General features: G+C 42.1%; 1 protein-coding gene across 3 annotated transcripts in view; it reads right to left on the bottom strand.

Moving 5' to 3' along the window:
- KLHL2 (kelch like family member 2) overlaps positions 1–14073 on the bottom strand; it is a 171581-nt gene extending 157508 nt beyond the window's left edge. The window contains exons 1-2 of one of the 3 annotated variants that reach the window (XM_005217427.4): positions 13828–14073; positions 484–609 (exon numbers count right to left, since the gene is read on the bottom strand). In XM_005217427.4, coding sequence (XP_005217484.1) covers positions 484–609; positions 13828–13853 — 152 coding nt within the window. In that variant the 5' untranslated portion in view covers positions 13854–14073. 3 annotated transcript variants of the gene reach the window in all.
- Positions 14074–18594: the final 4521 nt, after the last annotated feature.

Genomic DNA, 18594 nt, shown 5'->3' with positions numbered 1-18594 from the left:
AAGTCTTGAAAATCCATTATGTATTTTCCATTTACAGAATATCTCAAACAGACTAGCCGAATATGACTAGTGGCTACCATATTGGACAGAGCAGCCTTATACCATTCACACCTCTGATAAATTACTTGCTCTTTTCCTTCCTTTAAAAACTCACAGAAAAAGCTTTAAATGTTCTCTGTAGCAAACAAAGCAATCATGAGGGACAGGGAATATATTCACTATGTGCTATATGCTAAGTTGCTTCAGTCAGTCTGATTCTGTGCAATCCTATGAACTGCAGACTAGCAGGCTCCTCTGTCCATGGGATTCTCCAGACAAGAATACTGGAGTGGGTTGCCATTTCCTTATTCAGGGGATCTTCCTGACCCAGGGATTGAACCCACATCTCTTAAGTCTCCTGCAATGGCAGGCAGGTTCTTTACTACTAGCACCACCTGGGTACCCCTATACACAACTGAAAAATAAAAGTATGTTAAATAATACCTTCTTAGTTCATTCATGACTTTAAAAGCTTTCTTCATATGCCAAGGATTCACTGTCACCGGGCAGTGTTTTTCAGTATTATCATCTTTTGAATCGAGAGACTTCTGATGACCCTGATTTGTGCATCTGTTCGTAAGAGAAAATAACAAAACACAGAAAAAGATCTTATTAAAGATAGTTTAGTTCAGACTTATCAGGTTACAAGAGATACAATGATCACACCTCTCCCCCACTTACTTAGAGGAAGTCTCACAGTACATTCCAACATAGGACTAAACAACAATTCAGAACACTTTCTGATGGTCACTGTGATTTTAACAAAAAAAGTAGGTAATTACCTCCCTGGTGTCAAAACTCTCTCAAAGATGAGCACAGAAAATTCAGTAAAATGGTTCAGCAGATACCTTCAAAAGAAATGCTGAGAAATGATCTTCCCTGTTGGAAATTAACCTGCTTTTTACATTCTGCAGTAGGCCTATTTACAAACCAAGACAGGAACTGGTTCATATTTTATACATACTTCAGAAGCTTAGAATCTGAACTGAACTTTGTTCTCTATTGCAAGGTTATTTACCACATGTATTTCACATCTACTTTAATTCTTTACTGAGTATTAACTTATAGGCAGGCTTTGTACTCTATTTTGTTTCTTTAATCCTCATAACTCTGTAAGCTAATTACTATTATCACCAAAAAACATAAAAAGAGACTGAGGCAGAAAATAATTTGCGCAACTTGGTAAATGGTAGAGCTGGATAAGAGTGTGGCCAGTTTGACTCTCAAGTCCATTCTTTTCACTAATGTTAGATACCATTTCCTGCATTAAGCAGTGGATAGTTAATTCCATAGTTATATGGAATTTGTTAAGAGTACAAAGCTATTAGTATGGCTGTGTAAATTATTATTTCAAGATCTGGGAACCAAAAAAATTAACAAATAAAATCAGGGTGCCATTGTGGGGAGGGTTTACCACATATGGGCAGACACAAGGAACTTTTTGAGATGGTTGCACAGCTCTAGAAATTAACTAACAATTATAATGGCTGAATTTTACAGTATGTAAATTATACCTTAATAAAGCTATTAAATAAAAAAATTAGGATACTAAATTAAGCCCAAAAAAATACATTCTTGTATATACATCACACACAGAACAAAAGGCAAACATCATTAGTATTGCACCATTTCTCTTCATGCCACTTCTTTTCCTAACGATAACTCATTCTTTAAATATTATTTTATTACTTCAGCATCTAATTTTTGGCACTATGTACCGAGCACTATTCTAGGCACTAGGCCCTAGGAACCTTTCAATAAACAAAACAAAAATTCCTGTCTTCATGGAATTTGTAGCTGGGGGCGGGGGCGGGGGGGTGGGGGTGGGGTGGGATAATTATATACACAACAGACCAGTAAACAGCATGTTAGAAGATAAGAACTATGGAAAAAAGAAAATGTGTCGGGTAAAGAGAGTCAGGAATAAGGGGGTGATGGAACTTATAGTATTAAACAGGGTGATCAGGGCAGGCTGAATTGAGAACTGAGATTAGAACAAGGACCAGGAGGTGGGAAATGGCCAAGACGGAAGAAATAACTAGAGCACAAAGGCCACTATGCACTTCATGTGTTCCAGGATGTGAGAGCAGGGCTGGAGAATGGAGCCCAGATTGTGTGTCTACTCCAAGGCCTCGTATATGTGTGTGTGTGTCTACTCCGAGGCCTCATATATGTGTATGTGTGTGTGTGTCTACTCTGAGGCCTCATGTATGTGTGTGAACACACAGAGGGATGAGTTACACCTGGCCTAAGAGAAAGAGCTAGTAAGTCTAGAAGCCAAGAGAGAAAGAACATCTAGATCTGACAGAGGAAAGCGGGAACACTCCTAATAGTATGAGACATATTCTCATAATGCCATTTCTACCACTACTTCATTAAGAAAACAGTAGGAAAAGGGAAAATTATGTAGATACATACAACCTACACAGACTTTCTTACCATGTAACACTGAATACCCACATACGTAGCAAGTTGACGATATTTATATATGCTTCAAGTTTAATTACTTAAGCTTACAACAGAGGGAAAATACAATATTGAAGACTGGCAAAACTATCACATAAGGCCTTTCAATGCTCACAATGGAAACAAAAGCAACTCTGCCATACAAAAAATATCATTAAGAGTCATGAGTATTTATATTTGCTAAGAAATTGGAATTAAAACTTACTGCATTAAACAATTCACTTTAAGACAGATACCATTCAACAACCAATGTCTATATTGCTGTTTTCTTAAAGCTATTTTTAGCTCTTGCTTTTCTAATGTACTCCAGAAACTCTGCAAAGAAAAGATTCTATTCAAAACCTTAAAAGAATAACACTGCTTCTTTTAAGTATTGTCTGTATTGAAAGTCCCTTTCAAATGAAGAACCCTGCCAGAGGTCTACATTTCTGACACTAAACTCCTTTCCACAATTTTCTAATTCCTATTTGATTTTGTGTCAGATGGTCTCTGGTTCAGAAGCAGAACTGAGTAACAGAAAACAACACAAAATGTCTAAAACTACAAATGCAGAAGAGGAACATCCACTAGGAAGCAGTCAAATAGGAGGGAAAGGTTTACCTTTTAAGTTACATTATAAGTGCAGTTGGAGTAGGAAATAACAACCCATTCCAGTATTCTTGCCTGGAAAATTTCCATGGACAGAGGAGCCTGGCAGGCTACAGTCAGTTCAGTTCAGTTGCTCAGTCGTGTCCGACTCTTTGCGACCCCATGAATTGCAGCACGCCAGGCTTCCCTGTCCATCACCAACTCCCAGAGTTCACTCAAACTCATGTCCATGGAGTCAGTGATGCCATCCAGCCATCTCATCCTCTGTCATCCCCTTGTCCTCCTGCCCCCAATCCCTCCCAGCATGAGAGTTTTTTCCAATGAGTCAACTCTTCACATGAGGTGGCCAAAGTACTAGAGTTTCAGCTTTAGCATCATTCCTTCCAAAGAAATCCCAGGGCTGATCTACTTTAGAATGGACTGGTTGGATCTCCTTGCAGTCCAAGGGACTCTCAAGAGTCTTCTCCAACACCACAGTTCAAAAGCATTAAATCTTCGGGGCTCAGCTTTCTTCACAGTTCAACTCTCACATCCATACATGACCACTGGAAAAACCGTAGCCTTGACTAGACGGACATTTGTTGGCAAAGTAATGTCTCTGCTTTTCAATATGCTATCTAGGTTGGTTATAACTTTCCTTCCAAGGAGTAAGGGTCTTTTAATTTCATTGCTGCAGTCGACATCTGCAGTGATTTTGGAGCCCAAAAAAATAAAGTCAATGGGGCACAAAGAATCGGACACAACTGAGCACACACACACAGAAGTGCAGTTACACCTTCTCCTTGCTTCCCTTGAGAAGCAAAGTGCTAACCTTTTCTAGAAAAGCTCCTCACTATGAAAACCTTTAAAGTATCTAAAGGAGATACTTTTTGAAAGTTCTTTCACTTTTAAGTCTTTCCCCCAACTCTACATCCCATAACCAGTGTTAAAATTACCCAGCAGCCTGTTGTTACAACACATACTCTACAGTTGTTGAGGTCTCAAGGGTTTGGATCCCAGAACACTTCTAACAGGCAATCCTGAAGCCTTCCTTCCATGACTAACTTTTCTACAAACTCCCAGTTGTAGGCAAGCTTGGCTTCTCAGACCACCTTTCTAGCTCTGCTTAAGAACATACTACTACTAATAACTGATTCTCAGAGAGGAAGCCAATAAAGACTTTTATATGGGTTGTCTTCTTCAAACAGTCAGGATTCCACAATCAAACAAAGGTTTAAGCCTACTGCAAAAATTTTGAGGAAATCTGTGAAATAACATAGTTTCCTTAGATGCATATTATTTGTTCTGGAATAGCACTTTCCAGGGAGAAGGAAATGGCAACCCACTCCAGTATTCTTGCCTGGAGAATCCCATGGACAGATGAGCCTGGTGGGCTGTTGTCCATAGAGTCGCACAGAATCGGACATGACTGAAGTGACTTAGCGGCAGCAGCAGCATTTTCCAATGGAGGATGGAGGGGATAGAAGGACTACATGACCCAGGCAATTTTTCTAAACTACACATAATCACCCTTCTTCCTGTGAAGATTCAGGCAAGTCCCTTTTACAGGTCTAAGTATACCAGAATGACAGCATCTCCAGGAATAGAGGTGAAAGGCAGCTATGTATAATTAAAAAAAAGGGGGTGGGGGGAGTGATGTAATATGCTCCACCACCCACTTACCTCCTACCACAGGACAATCATCTCAGATTGAGAACAAACACATTAGGAAACAGTGGTTGTTTACGCTTTCAAGGTTTTCTTGGTGGAAATAAGTCTGTAAGTCATGTGAGTGATGCAGCTGAAAAATTTAACAGTGGACCAGACATTTTCACATTCAAGACAAACATTCAGCTCCTGGGTGGCCACTATCTTTGCTCTTTCCTTTGCCTGTTCGCCTCAAAAGCTGCAAGATTCCCCTGCCTGCAATGTCACCCACCATTACTCACAAATTTCTGCCAAGTTCACGTCAGAAGCTGTTGTTTTCAAAGTCACCATCCGTGATGTACCGCTATGAAGTTTGTCCATTACTTTATATCTCTTCTATTTTCTCTGCTGTCTTCTAAGTACACTTGGATTCAGAAGCTGATTACCGTAAGAACACTGCTCCCATAACAAGTCCAGGATATGAGAAGTAGAGACGCAACCGTAACTCTCATTTTAACATGTGTTATGCCACCTATAGTTTCCCAACAAAATACCCTCACATCCTTCACCTCACCCAAATAAACACCATGTTACTTAGAGGCTGTAAAAGTGGAAGGCCTTCTCCACCGGAAACATTTTGGTTTGTGGTAGAGTTGTGCTTTCAGATTTTGCAATTAGGTACAGGCAAAAAAACATGCTCTGCAAATTTCCTTCAAGTGCTTAGAATTTAAACTTTTATTAGGTACACACCCAGCAGACTATCCATAATCTATGAACATATGCTTGTATTACCAAATAATGTTAACATCTGCCCTACAGACATCTAAGAACTTGAGTTAGACCTTCAGGACGGAGACTTTTAGAACTGATTATGAAGCATCATGTGATTAAAAAACACCTCCCATCCAGCCACAGAACACCTTACAGACGTCATAACAAAGGCACTGAATACATTAGCATAGTAGATACACTGCTAAAAGTTATATTTCCAATTTCCCAGAGGAAGAAAGAAAAAGTCTAGAAAAGCTGACAATGCCCAATTTTACTAAAATGGCTTACCACTTAAAGCAAAGTGCTGACCCTTCTGGAGGACAGAATGGAGGCTTACACACCGCCCTGTACTCCCCCAGGATGTGGTGTGCAAAACACCCACATGATGTGAATGGGACTCTTAGGTGGAGAGATGAAGGAAGCTCTCAGATCAAATGACAGTAAGAGCTGTAAAATGCGCTGCTTCAGTTCAACCTTGCTCCCTCTCCCACTTTCCCTCTTACCTACATGACAAACAAGAGAACAAGCAAGCACTTTTTGTCCCTGACAGTGACTACTACCAGAAAAGTGACCAGGGTAAAAAGCCCTGCCTTCTGCAAGATCAGTCTTATTTTAAATAATGTATTAAAAACAACTAACAAAGTTACTGTCAGAGTGGCATATATGTGAGATACTAAAATTGGGAGGAGTTTGATGATCCATTTCAAACATTTCCATGTCTTTTATCACTCATATTTCTGACCTATCTTTTGCAATGTTTCTCATTACCATCACTTGGTTGGTAAGAGGGCAGCAATATGATTTGGCAATTCAGTTGACTGGGCTACATTTTCCAACATTTGACTGAAAAGGCACTAGAAGAGGAGCAACATCAGCTGGAAAACATGAACCACAGTCCTGGCCTGTGCCAGATACTAACCAAGTGACCTTGGATTAGTCACTTAGCCTCTCTGGGCTTTAGACTGTGTACTTAAAAAATAAGGTTTTGTTATTCTACAAATCTGTCTAGTAAACATCATATGGAAGTCGAAGATAGTAATACCTCACCTATAAGCCTCAGGGAGCCATATAAACACTAAACACTATGTGAAAATAAACACATAGTTAAGAAAAATGTTGGGGTTAGAAACTAAACTAAGCATGAGATATATTTTTAAGAATTTTCTTGGCCTTCCTCATTCTTAATTGTAACACTAAATTAAAACTTACTGACAATACTCCAAACCACACCACCACTGTTAATAAATCAAGCAGGGAGGCACTGCCTAGACACCCACTAATGCCCTATACTAGGCAGAGTGAGAAATACAAAAGATGCCAAACACAGATGCCTTCTCCAGTTACCAGCTAAGACAGGAGACACTTCAGAAACCACCAGAAAACAGCACGAAGTCAGTACACAAGTGCAAGATTATGGGCTACCAATTATAAACAGTATAGGAATTGCAAAGAGGAGCTACAATGAGCTGGAGTAAACATGGAAGACTTTGTGAACGGGACAGGACTCCACCTGGGCCTTCAGTTCAGTTCAGTCGCTCAGTCGTGTCTGATTCTTTGCGACGCCATGAATCGCAGCACGCCAGGCTGTCCATTACCAACTGTCCCGAGTTGTCACCCTGTCCATCACCAACTCCCGGAGTTCACCCAACTTAGAGGATTTCTAAGTTGCTTTTCTAAGGAAAATGCTGGAAACTTCTGGCCTATGATAAGGCAGACTTTACTCTAGGAGGTTAAGGCACAAAATAATTTTGAACATATAAGATAAGCCAAAATGATGGAGGGTTGAGACTTCCTGGCCTCAGTCTTTGCAATACCTGGTTTTGTAAAGTCTTTGACTTGACTCTAGATGTTAGACGGTCAAAACAGTAGGTGAACTGAAAGGTGATGAGAGACAATCCAGGTATCAAGGGATGAAATCCTGAGTATCATCAGAGTATCAGCAATCAGAATGGACACTTGAAACCAATAATGTACAGTTCCTGGGAGCTGATAAAATGTGGAGGATAATTAAAGAAAGAGAAATCAAAGACCATTTCAAGGCTTTGGGTATCCAGGACCAAAAGAATGATTATTCCATTGAATAAGTGGAGATGTTATAGACGGAAGTCAATTTGAGAAAAAGATTATGAAAACTCAGTTTTAGACATGCTGAATTTGATGTATGCGCTAAGGATAAGTGTACAGTAAGAAGCTTAAAATTCAAAACTGAGGCAAAGATCTAGAGATCAGGCTTAAGATACAGAGCCACAACTCAGTGATAAACAGTTGATTGAAAAGAAGAACTGGCCAAGGTCTGTATCTGTGAGAAACAGTTACTGCCAATGAACAGAAGCCTTCTAAGCCAAAACAGTGATGAGAGAGAAATTAGAGTCACAGTCTCTCCTCTATTTGATAAGCTTAGGAATGTAACTTAACCCCTGAAAAGTAATGAGATCTACTTAGTAAAAAATCCTCCTGCAATGTGGGAGACCTGGGTTCGATCCCTGGATTGGGAAGATCCCCTGGAGAAGGGAAAGGCTACCCACTCCAGTATTCTAGCCTGCAGAATTCCATGGGCTGTATAGTCCATGGGGTCGCAAAGAGTTGGACACGACTGAGCAACTTTCATTTCCACTTCACTTCCACACTTAATAAGCTAGGCTACTGACAATATTAAATGAAATAAAGTAATAAAATTAAGTAAATCTCATTTAACAACCTAAAAACAAGAGCAGGAAACCAAGAAAAAGTAGTGTCAGAGGGAGCAAGGGCCTGTTTTTCAAGACAGGATCAGTGATCAAAACAATACTGTAGCAAATGCCCACAGCCTGAAATGTGAGAGAGAAAAGCACATAACACAAAGTACTCAGAGTCCCCCCTCTGGAGTAATTGTATCATATATTTGTTTACTGTCAGTTTAAACCATGAGGAAAAAGACTGGTTTGTTTTCTGAGATATTTCTTTGGGAATATTTACTGGGTGCTTGGTCACCAAAGGCACCCAATAAATATGGGGAAAAAAAAAAAAAAACCTCCCTCAAGTTGTTGTAGTTTAGCCGCTAAGTCATGTCTGACTTTGCAACCCAATGGATGGTAGCCCACCAGGCTCCTCTGCCTGTGGGATTTCCCAGGCAAGAATGCTAGAGTGGGTTGACATTTCCTTCTCCAGAGGATCTTCCCAACCCAAGGATCAAACCTCCATTGGCAGGAGGATTCTTTACCACTGAGCCACCAGGGAAGCGTCATAAAACCAAATGTATTCAATTTAAGAAGCATCCTTTAGCCTGAGATTATGTCCTTCTTTGTCTTTGGGGAGAAGCACTAAAACGTTCTTTCTTTTACAAAAAGATGATAGTTGATAATTATAACTTTTTTTTTTTAACTTGACAAAACAAAAAACTTAGCAATTCTATGTCGGACTCTAATTTTTTTTTTTTTTTAATTTCTCAGTCAATTCAGTCGCTCAGTCATGTCTGACTCTTTGTGACCCCATGGACTGCAGCACACCAGACCTCCCTGTCTATCACCAACTCCCGGAGATTACTCAAACTCATATCCATTGAGTTGGTAATGCCATCCAACCATCTCATCCTCTGTCGTACCCTTCTCCTCCCACCCTCAATGTTTCCCAGCATCAGGGTCTTTTTCAACTAATCAGATCTTCACATCAGGTGGTCAAAGTGCTGGAGTTTCAGCTTCAGCATCAGTCCTTCCAATGAATATTCAGGACTGATTCCTTTAGGATGGACTGGTTAGATCTCCTTGCAGTCCAAGGGACTCTCAAGAGTCTTCTCCAACACCACAGTTCAAAAGCATCATCTTTCTTTATAGTCCAACTCTCACATACATACATGACTACTGGAAAAACCATAGCTTTGATTGATGGACCTTTACTGGCAAAGTAACATCTCTGCTTTTTAATATGCTGTCTAGGTTGTTCATAACTTCTCTTCCAAGGAGCAAGCATTTCATGGCTGCAGTCACCATCTGCAGTGACTTTCGAGCCCAAAAAATTAAAGTCTGTCACTGTTTCCCCATCTATTTGCCATGATGTGATGAAGCGATGGGACCAGATGCCATGATCTTAGTTTTCTGAATGTTGAGCTTTAAGCCAACTTTTTCACTCTCCACTTTCACTTTCATCAAGAGGCTCTTTAGTTCCTCTTCACTTTCTGCCATAAGGGTGGTGTCATCTGCATATCTGAGGTTATTGATATTTCTCCCAGCAATCTTGATTCCAGCTTGTGCTTCTGCCAGCCCAGCGTTTCTCATGATGTACTCTGCATATAAGTTAAATAAGCAGGGTGACAATATACAGCCTTACATACTCCTTTCCCAATTTGGAACCAGTCTGTTGTTCCATGTCCAGTTCTAATTGTTGCTTCCTGACCTGTATAAAGATTTCTCAGGAGGTAGGTAAGGCGGTCTGGTATTCCCATCTCTTTAAGAATGTTCCACAGTTTGTTGTGATCCACACAAAGGCTTTGACATAGTCAATAAAGCAGAAATAGATGTTTTTCTGGAACTCTTGTTTTTCAATGATCCAATGGATGTTGGCAATTTGATCTCTGGTGCCTCTGCATTTTCTAAATCCAGCTTGAACATCTGGAAGTTCATGGTTCATGTACTGTAGAAGCCTGGCTTGGAGAATTTTGAGCATTACTTTACTAGCGTGTGAGATGAGTGCTATTGAGCAGTAGTTTGAGCATTCTTTGACATTGCCTTTCTTTAATGGCACCCCACTCCAGTACTCCTACCTAGAAAATCCCATGGATGGAGGTGCCTGGTAGGCTGCAGTCCATGGGGTCGCTAAGAGTCGGATACGACTGAGCGACTTCACTTTCACTTTTCACTTTCATGCATTGGAGAAGGAAATGGCAACCCACTCCAGTATTCTTGCCTGGAGAATCCCAGGGATGGGGGAGCCTGGTGGGCTGCCATCTATGGGGTCACACAGAGTTGGACATGACTGAAGTGACTTAGCAGCAGCAGCAGCAGCAGCAGGACTGGAATGAAAACTGACCTTTCCCAGTCCTGTGGCCACTGCTGCGTTTTCCAAATTTGCTGGCATGTTGAATGCAGTATTTTCACAGCATCTTCTTTTAGGATTTAAAAAATTTCAGTCAGTGAAGTCCAAAAATATGAGAACCTCTGCTCTAATTCAACTAATTTTCTGGCTTTCCAAATCCCTCAGAATACAGTCAACAAGATGGTAGTCTGCCTATGCTGAACATCTCTAATGTTCAAGAGCTTCCAGTGATGTGGAATCAACTGAAAAAAGATACAGTTGTATATCCGAGGCATGTTTACTTAGCTTCATGAAGAAAAAGCAAAAAACCAAAGCCTGTAGGGAGAAAGCTAACTTGTGAAAGAAGGCCAGTAGAGAAACGAAGACCAAGAAAACTTTTTAGTAAGTTCCAAAGGATGCTTCTGTACTATACTCATAGTCTTCCCTCAACTTAGTGATTATGAAAATCTTCACAAAAGTAACTATAAAGGCTAAAAATGTATAAAACACTCCTGAGGTCAGGGGTGATCAGCTTACATTTGTTTTTCACACATCTCAGTACTGCCTGAGACAACTCATTTGCTAACCTATATAAATTTTACTTGAACACTTTTCAGGTTCAATCAGAGGCAAATATCCCATGGTTTTAATATTGCCCAGACCCAAAAATATAACAGAATCTAAAAGACACATATACTCAAGGATGCAAAAAACAACAAACAGAGATATAAAGTCCATGACAATCAACATGAGAATCAAAGAGGATGAGAAGAGCTTGAAGGCAAGGAGTAGAAAAAGAAAAAAAAAAAACCTAATCTCAACAAGCCCATCTAAAGGAACCAGAGACCTGGATACAGTCGCCTCCAACCTTCCAAGACGTAACAGGCTGAAAAGGAGCAAGGTGGGATTTGAAAATGATGCAAAACTGGTTGTTAAAAAAAACCACAAGCAAAAGTATAATACTCCAGTAGAGACAGGCATTTCAACTATTTGGAGAAACAAATATTTGCACAAATAAAAAGACATTCATACAAAGAGGATGTGAGTCCCCACTTCCAACCACATCATCCAAAGCACATAGGTCCCCATCAACCAACTTTCTTTGCACTTCTGCTCAGGCTAAAAATTTAACCTTATGAAAAGCTGCGCCCTCTCAATAACCCACACTGGCCTCCTAGCCCAGTTCTAGCACAGCGAGGCCCAGCAAAGTTCCTTCCCTAAAAATTGTCATTTCTCAAATCCAGCACCCATGAGTCAGTGCCGAAGGAAAAAACAAAGTTATTGGGAGCGGAGGCAAAGAGGCCAAGGGTGGGAAGAAAAACTATTTTTGATGTACAGAAAGGTAAAAAATCCTCCTGCTAAGTCGCTTCAGTTGTGTCCGACTCTGTGCAACCCCAAAGACAGCAGCCCACCAGGCTCCCCCGTCCTTGGGATTCTCCAGGCAAGAACACTGGAGTGGGCTGCCATTTCCTTCTCCGATGCAAGAAAGTGAAAAGTGAAAGTGAAGTCGCTCAGTCGTGTCTGACTCCTAGAGACCCCATGGACTGCAGCCTACCAGGCTCCTCTGTCCATGGGATTTGCCAGGCAAGAGTACTGAGTGGGTTGCCATTGCCTTCTCTAAAAACACTCCAGTTCTGGAATTATAGTATTCCTAGATAGACCAAATGAAAATAAAACCTATTTCTATTTATCATTAAATGAACAGAAATAAATGTCTACCAACTTAAGCCACCAAAGACTGAAAGGAGTTTTTTGGTTTTCTTTAACTTTCTTTCACCCCTGGTTTTCCATTACATCTCAGCCTCTCATTGTTGCAGCACTACTGATGAAGTCTTAATAGCAAAGAACTATGCTGGACACTAAAATTCTGCTTGGTTGATCTGTATTAGATTCAGTTTATCAGTATTTGCACGCACACATTTATTTCATTTTTCATTACTTATATTTAAATGATGTGTAACGTTCTCTTTTCCTCCCTTCAGAGCCTGCTTTCCCACACCTTTTTCTCATCTGCATTCTAAGGTACTCCTTTTCTTTCCTTTAGTTCACTTTGCTTCCGAAGTAAAACAGGGTCTGCAGGGAACTGATAAAAACGGGGCAGGTTTACGGCAAATAATACCCTACCTAAGATATCCTCTATACCATGTGTTGTCTACCATCAGGTAGCAATTCCTTTCATGCCTCTGAGCCTGAGCAGAACTCATGTGCTGACGCTATGCTCACATTGTTGATGCTAACAATCACCATCATGTTTCCTAGAGGTTCAGGAGTGTTCCCAAACCTGCTGAAGAACATGAACAAATCACAAAGCCCTCAAAGCCACAACCATCATCAAGCAACTGAGCTCCTGTTCCTACAAGTCCAGGAATTCAAGAGTCTCAGGTACTCCTTAATCCCCATGACCTGGTTCTACTAAAGCTAAAAATTCTGTAAGGCATTTTTATAAACTGTAGTTTCAGAATTCTATTAGCTCTCCCAAAAGGACTCAACACCAAACAAACTTCCAGCCCAAAACAAATTTGGCTGACATTCTGTCAAATAGCTATAAAAGGCTGCTGTCATACAACTGCCCTGAAGTGAAGCTGGCCAAATGTAAATGAAAAATGATAAAGCTCCAAGAATAAGCTGTCATAAAAAGATACATGGTTCCTCAGAAGAAATTTGCTGGCGGTTTGAAACGTCAGATTCAAAGGGCTCTTGTCCCTTTATAAAGATTAAACTAAAGTAAGTAAATCAAACTTGAAATGTTCAAAATTCCTGGGGATTAATAGTCCATTTTTAACAAAATGCTAAAAGAAAAATCTTGTATTCAATAATGCAGTTTCTTCAATGTCTCCCAAGTAACTGTTCAGCTTATTTTGGAAGCAATTTTGTTGCAGGTCTTGAATGTACTTGGGTACCAAGGAAAAGACACCTGTGCCTGGCAGGTCGTACACTACTAATTCGCCCAAGGTGCCAGAGAAACAGAAGATGCTGTGATTTCTAGATACGATTGTCTGCAATGCCAGGTAAAAGAGATCACATGCCCTGTACAGCCGCGGCTCAGCTTTTTCCGAGCGATGTGCAAGCTCCTCGGACAAAATTTTGCTAGGAATTCGGAGAAACAGGCAAGCTGAGAGGAATTCCTCTCGGCACCGGTGTCTGTACTTTGCAGCTTCCTTTTCCGACGGCCTCGCGCTCATCCTGTGTCTCCATCCCGCCGATGCTCGGCCCTCCCTGGGCTCCAGCTAGCCAGCAGAGGACCCTCCCTACAGCCCCTCGCGGCGACGCCCCGCCCGCGGGTCAGCTGGGTTCCGCCTGCCGCCCGGCCCGGCCGCTGCGGCCCCGCCCGCTGCCCTTCCGCTCACTCACGCGGGAGGCCGCGGCGGCGTCTCCATGGCGGCTCCTCTCGGGCTTCAGCTCTACGGCGCCCGCCGCCGCCAGCACCATTCCAGCTGCGGACGCCTGCCCCGCCCGCCCGTCGCGCCGCGTCCCATCCGCCCGGGCGTCAGCCCTCCGCCGCCCGGCACCCGCGCCTGCACCGGCACCCGCTCCAGAAGCGGCCCCGCTAGCCGGCCCAGCTCTGCAGCCGCACTTCACGGGCGCTCTCCGCCTGCCGGCGATGCTGGGGGCGGAGCGGCAGGAGGGCACTTCCGGGTGTGACGCGCCCTCGAGACCCCGCCCCGCCTCTTCCTGCCGCCGCCGAGTGGGTTCCCAGGGTGGGTTCGCCCGCCCGAACCCTTGAGCGGGAGACGTGAGGGCGGGGTCTGGCCGGAAAGCGCGTGGTCCCGGCTTTTGGCGTTTCTGACTGCTCCACTCCACAGGCGCGTTTGTTTTGTCCTCTAGCAGTTTGCCGCCAGGGAGGCGGGAGGAGTGGGCGTAGCCGATCCTTCCTTTACAGATAGTGAAACTGAAGCAAGAAGAAATGTCTCGCCTGTCCAGAGTCCCAAGCAGGATCTGGAGCCTCCCTTCTCAGGCTGTGATCCCCTCGTTGCACTTACTGGGAGAGATCTGCAGCACTGTAATAGGATGCAGAGAAAAATTGGGTATCCGTGCCCGCGCACCTGCCTGCCATGAAAATACCGAATAGTCAGGTGAGGAGACCGAAATGGTGGCCAAGGAGTGAAGTCGCTCAGTCGTGTCCGAGTTCTTTGCTATCCCATGGACTGTAGTCTTCCAAGCTTCTCTGTCCATGGGATTTTCCAGGCAAGAGTACTGGAGTGGGTTGCCATTTCCTTCTCCAGGGGATCTTCCTGACCCAGGAATCGAACCCAGGTCTCCTGCGTTGCAGGCAGACGTTTTACCCTCTGAGCCACCAGGGAAAGGCCTCTCAAAATATGTCATATAGAAGAGATGGAAGAAAGCGAATCTTGAGAAAGCGAATCAAAGAATGCTCAGGGCAGAGGGAAGAGCAGTGCAAAGACTCCTGGACCTTGAAGAAATGAAAGAGTACAGTGCAGCTGATGTTTCCCCCAAGTATGCCGCTGTGCAGTGGTAGGATCTGGGAACTTGTTAGAAAGGAAAATTCTCGAGGCCCATTTCAGATCTGAATCAGAAGTTCTGAGGATGAAGACCAGCAGCCTGTGCTGTGACAAGCCTTCCAGAGGATACTAAAGGTTTAAGGACCTCTGTGGTATCTGAAGCAGTCAGGACAGGAGACAGTGGAAGGAGATGGTGTCCCATGTGTAGTGACAGATCAAATAGGCCTGGTAGGCCTTTGAACTCCACTCCAGTACTCTTGCCTGGAGAATCCCATGGACGGAGGAGCCTGGTAGGCTACAGTCCATGGGGTCGCTAGGAGTCGGACACGACTGAGCGACTTTACTTTCACTTTTCGCTTTCATGCATTGGAGAAGGAAATGGCAACCCACTCCAGTATTCTTGCCTGGAGAATCCCAGGGACAGAGGAGCCTGTTGGGCTGCCATCTATGGGGTCGCACAGAGTCGGACAGACTGACGCGACTTAGCAGCAGCAGCAGCAGGCCTTTGAAAAGATTTCAGCTTTTATTGAAAAGAGAAATAAATGCTGTGAGCAAGGTGATCTGATCACTAAAAGGATGACTTTGCTGGGATTTGTTTTAAAATCCTCCACCAAAAAAGGGAGGGTAGGGAATGGAAGAAAGAAGATGGCAAAAAATGTTAATTTTTGTTGCTGAGTGATGAGTGCACAGAGTTAGTCATTTATGTGTAAGCTGAATCTTCTGTTGCTATATGAGCCACAGATGCAAAAACCTGCTGGGATGATCACAGTGATAGAAGTTTATAGATTCTGATTTTTCTGAAAATATAAAGCAGATCAGAATTACTGATAGATTAAACATGAATATAAGAGAGCAGAGTGAAAGATGATCTCAAGTTTTGGTCTGGGCCCTTGGGAGAGTGGAGTTGACATTTACTGAGATTGAAAGATGAAGAAGAAACAGATTTTCCGTTAAGTATCCATGTGTAGATAGGTGTAGACATTTAGATACCTGGAGTGGGCATAACTGTGGGCATTGTCACTATATAGATGGTGTTTAAGGTCTGATTAAGATCAACTATATAATATAACTAGAGAAAAGAAAAGACCAAAGAGTGAACCTGGGGCCCTCCAACACTAAAACAATAAGATAAGGCGGATTTAGCAAAGGAAACAGAAAAGGGAGCAGTAGTGAAGTAGGAGTAATGTCTTGGTAACCTACTGATATGTGCTAGGAAAACACTGTATCTAGTAGAGCTCACCCCTCAGTAACTTGGTGGCATTGTTGACCCACCATGAGGAGGGCATACGTAATTGAGTTATTTAACTAGTGTTAGTAATGGTTTTCTTCAGATCTAAAATAAAACTTCCTGCTTTATAAGGTCATTGTAAGAATTAAAATAATCTATTTTAGGTATATGGCACTGTATATAATGGAGTCCCTTCATAAATGTTCATTGCTATCATTCATTTCAGTTCAGTTCCTCAGTCCTGTCTGACTCTTTGGGAGCCCATGGATTGCAGCACACTAGGCTTCCCTGTCCATCACCAACTCCCGGAGCTTGCTCAAACTCATGTCCATCGAGTTGGTGATGCCATCCAACCATCTCATCCTCTGTTGTCCCCTTCTCCTCCCAACTTCAGTCTTTCCCAGCATCAGGGTCTTTTCTAAGGAGTCAGTTCTTCACATCAGGCGGCCAAAGCACTGGAGCTTCAGCTTTAGCATCAGTCGTTCCAATGAATATTCAGGACTGATTTCCTTTAGGATGGACTGGTTGGATCTCCTTGCAGTCCAAGGGACTCTCAAGAGTCTTTTCCAACACCACAGTTCAAAAGCATCAGTTTTTCAGCATTCAACTTTCTTTATGATCCAACTCTCACATCCATACATGACTACTGGAAAAAAACATAGCCTTGACTAGAAGAACCTATGTCAGCAAAGTAATGTCTCTGCTATTTAATACACTGTCTAGGTTTGTCATAGCTTTTCTTTCAAGGAGCAAGCATCGTTTAATTTCAAGGCTGCAGTCAGCATCTGCAGTGATTTTGGAGCCCAAGAAAATAATGTCTGTCACTGTTTCCATTGTTTCCCCATCTATTTGCCGTGAAGTGATGGGACCAGATGCCATGATCTTAGTTTTTTGAATATTGAGTTTTAAGCCAGCTTTTTCACTTTCCTCTTTCACTTTCATCAAGAGGCTTTTTAATTCTTCTTCACTCTCTGCCATAAGAGTGATGTCATCTGCACATCTGAGGTTATTGATATTTCTCCTGGAAATCTTGATTCCAGCTTGTGCTTCATCCAGCCAGCATTTCACATTACATACTCTGCATATAAGTTAAATAAGCAGGGTGACAATATACAGCCTTGTCGTACTCCTTTCCCAATTTGGAACCAGTCTGTTGTTCCATGTCCAGTTCTAACTGTTGCTTCCTGACCTGCATACAGATTTCTCAGGAGGCAGGTCAGGTGGTCTGGTATTCCCATCTCTTTAAGAATGTTCCACAGTTCGTTGTGATCTACACAGTCAAAGGCTTTGGCCTAGTCAATAAAGCAGAAGTAGATATTTTTCTGAAATCCTCTTGCTTTTTCTATGATCCAGTGAATGTTGGCAATTTGATGTCTGGTTCCTCTGCCTCTTCTAAATCCAGCTTAAACATCTGGAAGTTCTCAGTTCATGTACTGTTGACACCTATCTTGGAGAATTTTCAGCATTACTTTGCTGGTGTGTGAGATGAGTGCAGTTGTATATTAGTTTGAACATTCTTTAGCTATCATTGCTATCATTATTTCTACACATTTACGTGACTATCAGTTATACTTGATTCAGTTGGGAACTGAAGTTAAGTGCTAGACCCAAGAGATACATACTAACTTAGATTTGATCAAACCTTTGGTCTGACTTTTTTCTTCTACATGCAAGTAGAGTGAATAGGACTGTTTAATCAGCCATTTTAGGAGCTGTCTCAGGACAAAACAAAAACAAAATTCTTCTAATGCTTGTGTGTCTTCCCACCAAAATAATGTTATAGGTACAAATAAATACTGAAAAGTGAGGCTATATCTATCTGACAAGTGAGCACACAACTCCAAACCATAGCCAGTTTCACATCCTCCCCTGGATTATGTCTGGTACAATTCTGTTTAGTCCAGTACAATTTTATGGTTCTTAAGGGATCCAATTCAGATAGCATGTGAAATGTTTACTCAAACCTTTTCTTTTTCACACCCATCCCTAAATTCATAGGCCTGAGAAAGAGTACTTTTTTTTTTTTTATTCTCAAGCTTGCTAAGAGTTAAAGATCAGCCCACATGCTCTAGTATTCCTAGTGTGATGGTCATTGTGCATTTTAAGATGGTCCATTTTCCTAATTCAATTCTCTGCCCTGACTCCACTCCCTGCAGAGAAGAGAAAGAACCAGGTCCACAGCTCAATATCTCATCTGTGAGTCTTGAAGCAATTTGAAAATTTGTTGGTTTATACTGAACCTTTGTTGTTTTCTGAAAAGACAAAAGTGATAGGACCTTTGGCTTTCAGACATAAGCATACCTGTTTAAGAAAAGTAGCAATTTATGAGCCCAGTTTCCATTTTCATCTTTGTATGGGACAAGTAACTGCACAAAACTGGTCCTTGGACAGATACAGTCTCAACAGTTAACCTCATCTCACCAAACACAA

Source organism: Bos taurus, chromosome 17 (genome assembly GCF_002263795.3).
Source record: "Bos taurus isolate L1 Dominette 01449 registration number 42190680 breed Hereford chromosome 17, ARS-UCD2.0, whole genome shotgun sequence".
NCBI lineage: Eukaryota > Metazoa > Chordata > Mammalia > Artiodactyla > Bovidae > Bos > Bos taurus.
This window is presented reverse-complemented; position numbering and strand designations above follow the sequence as displayed.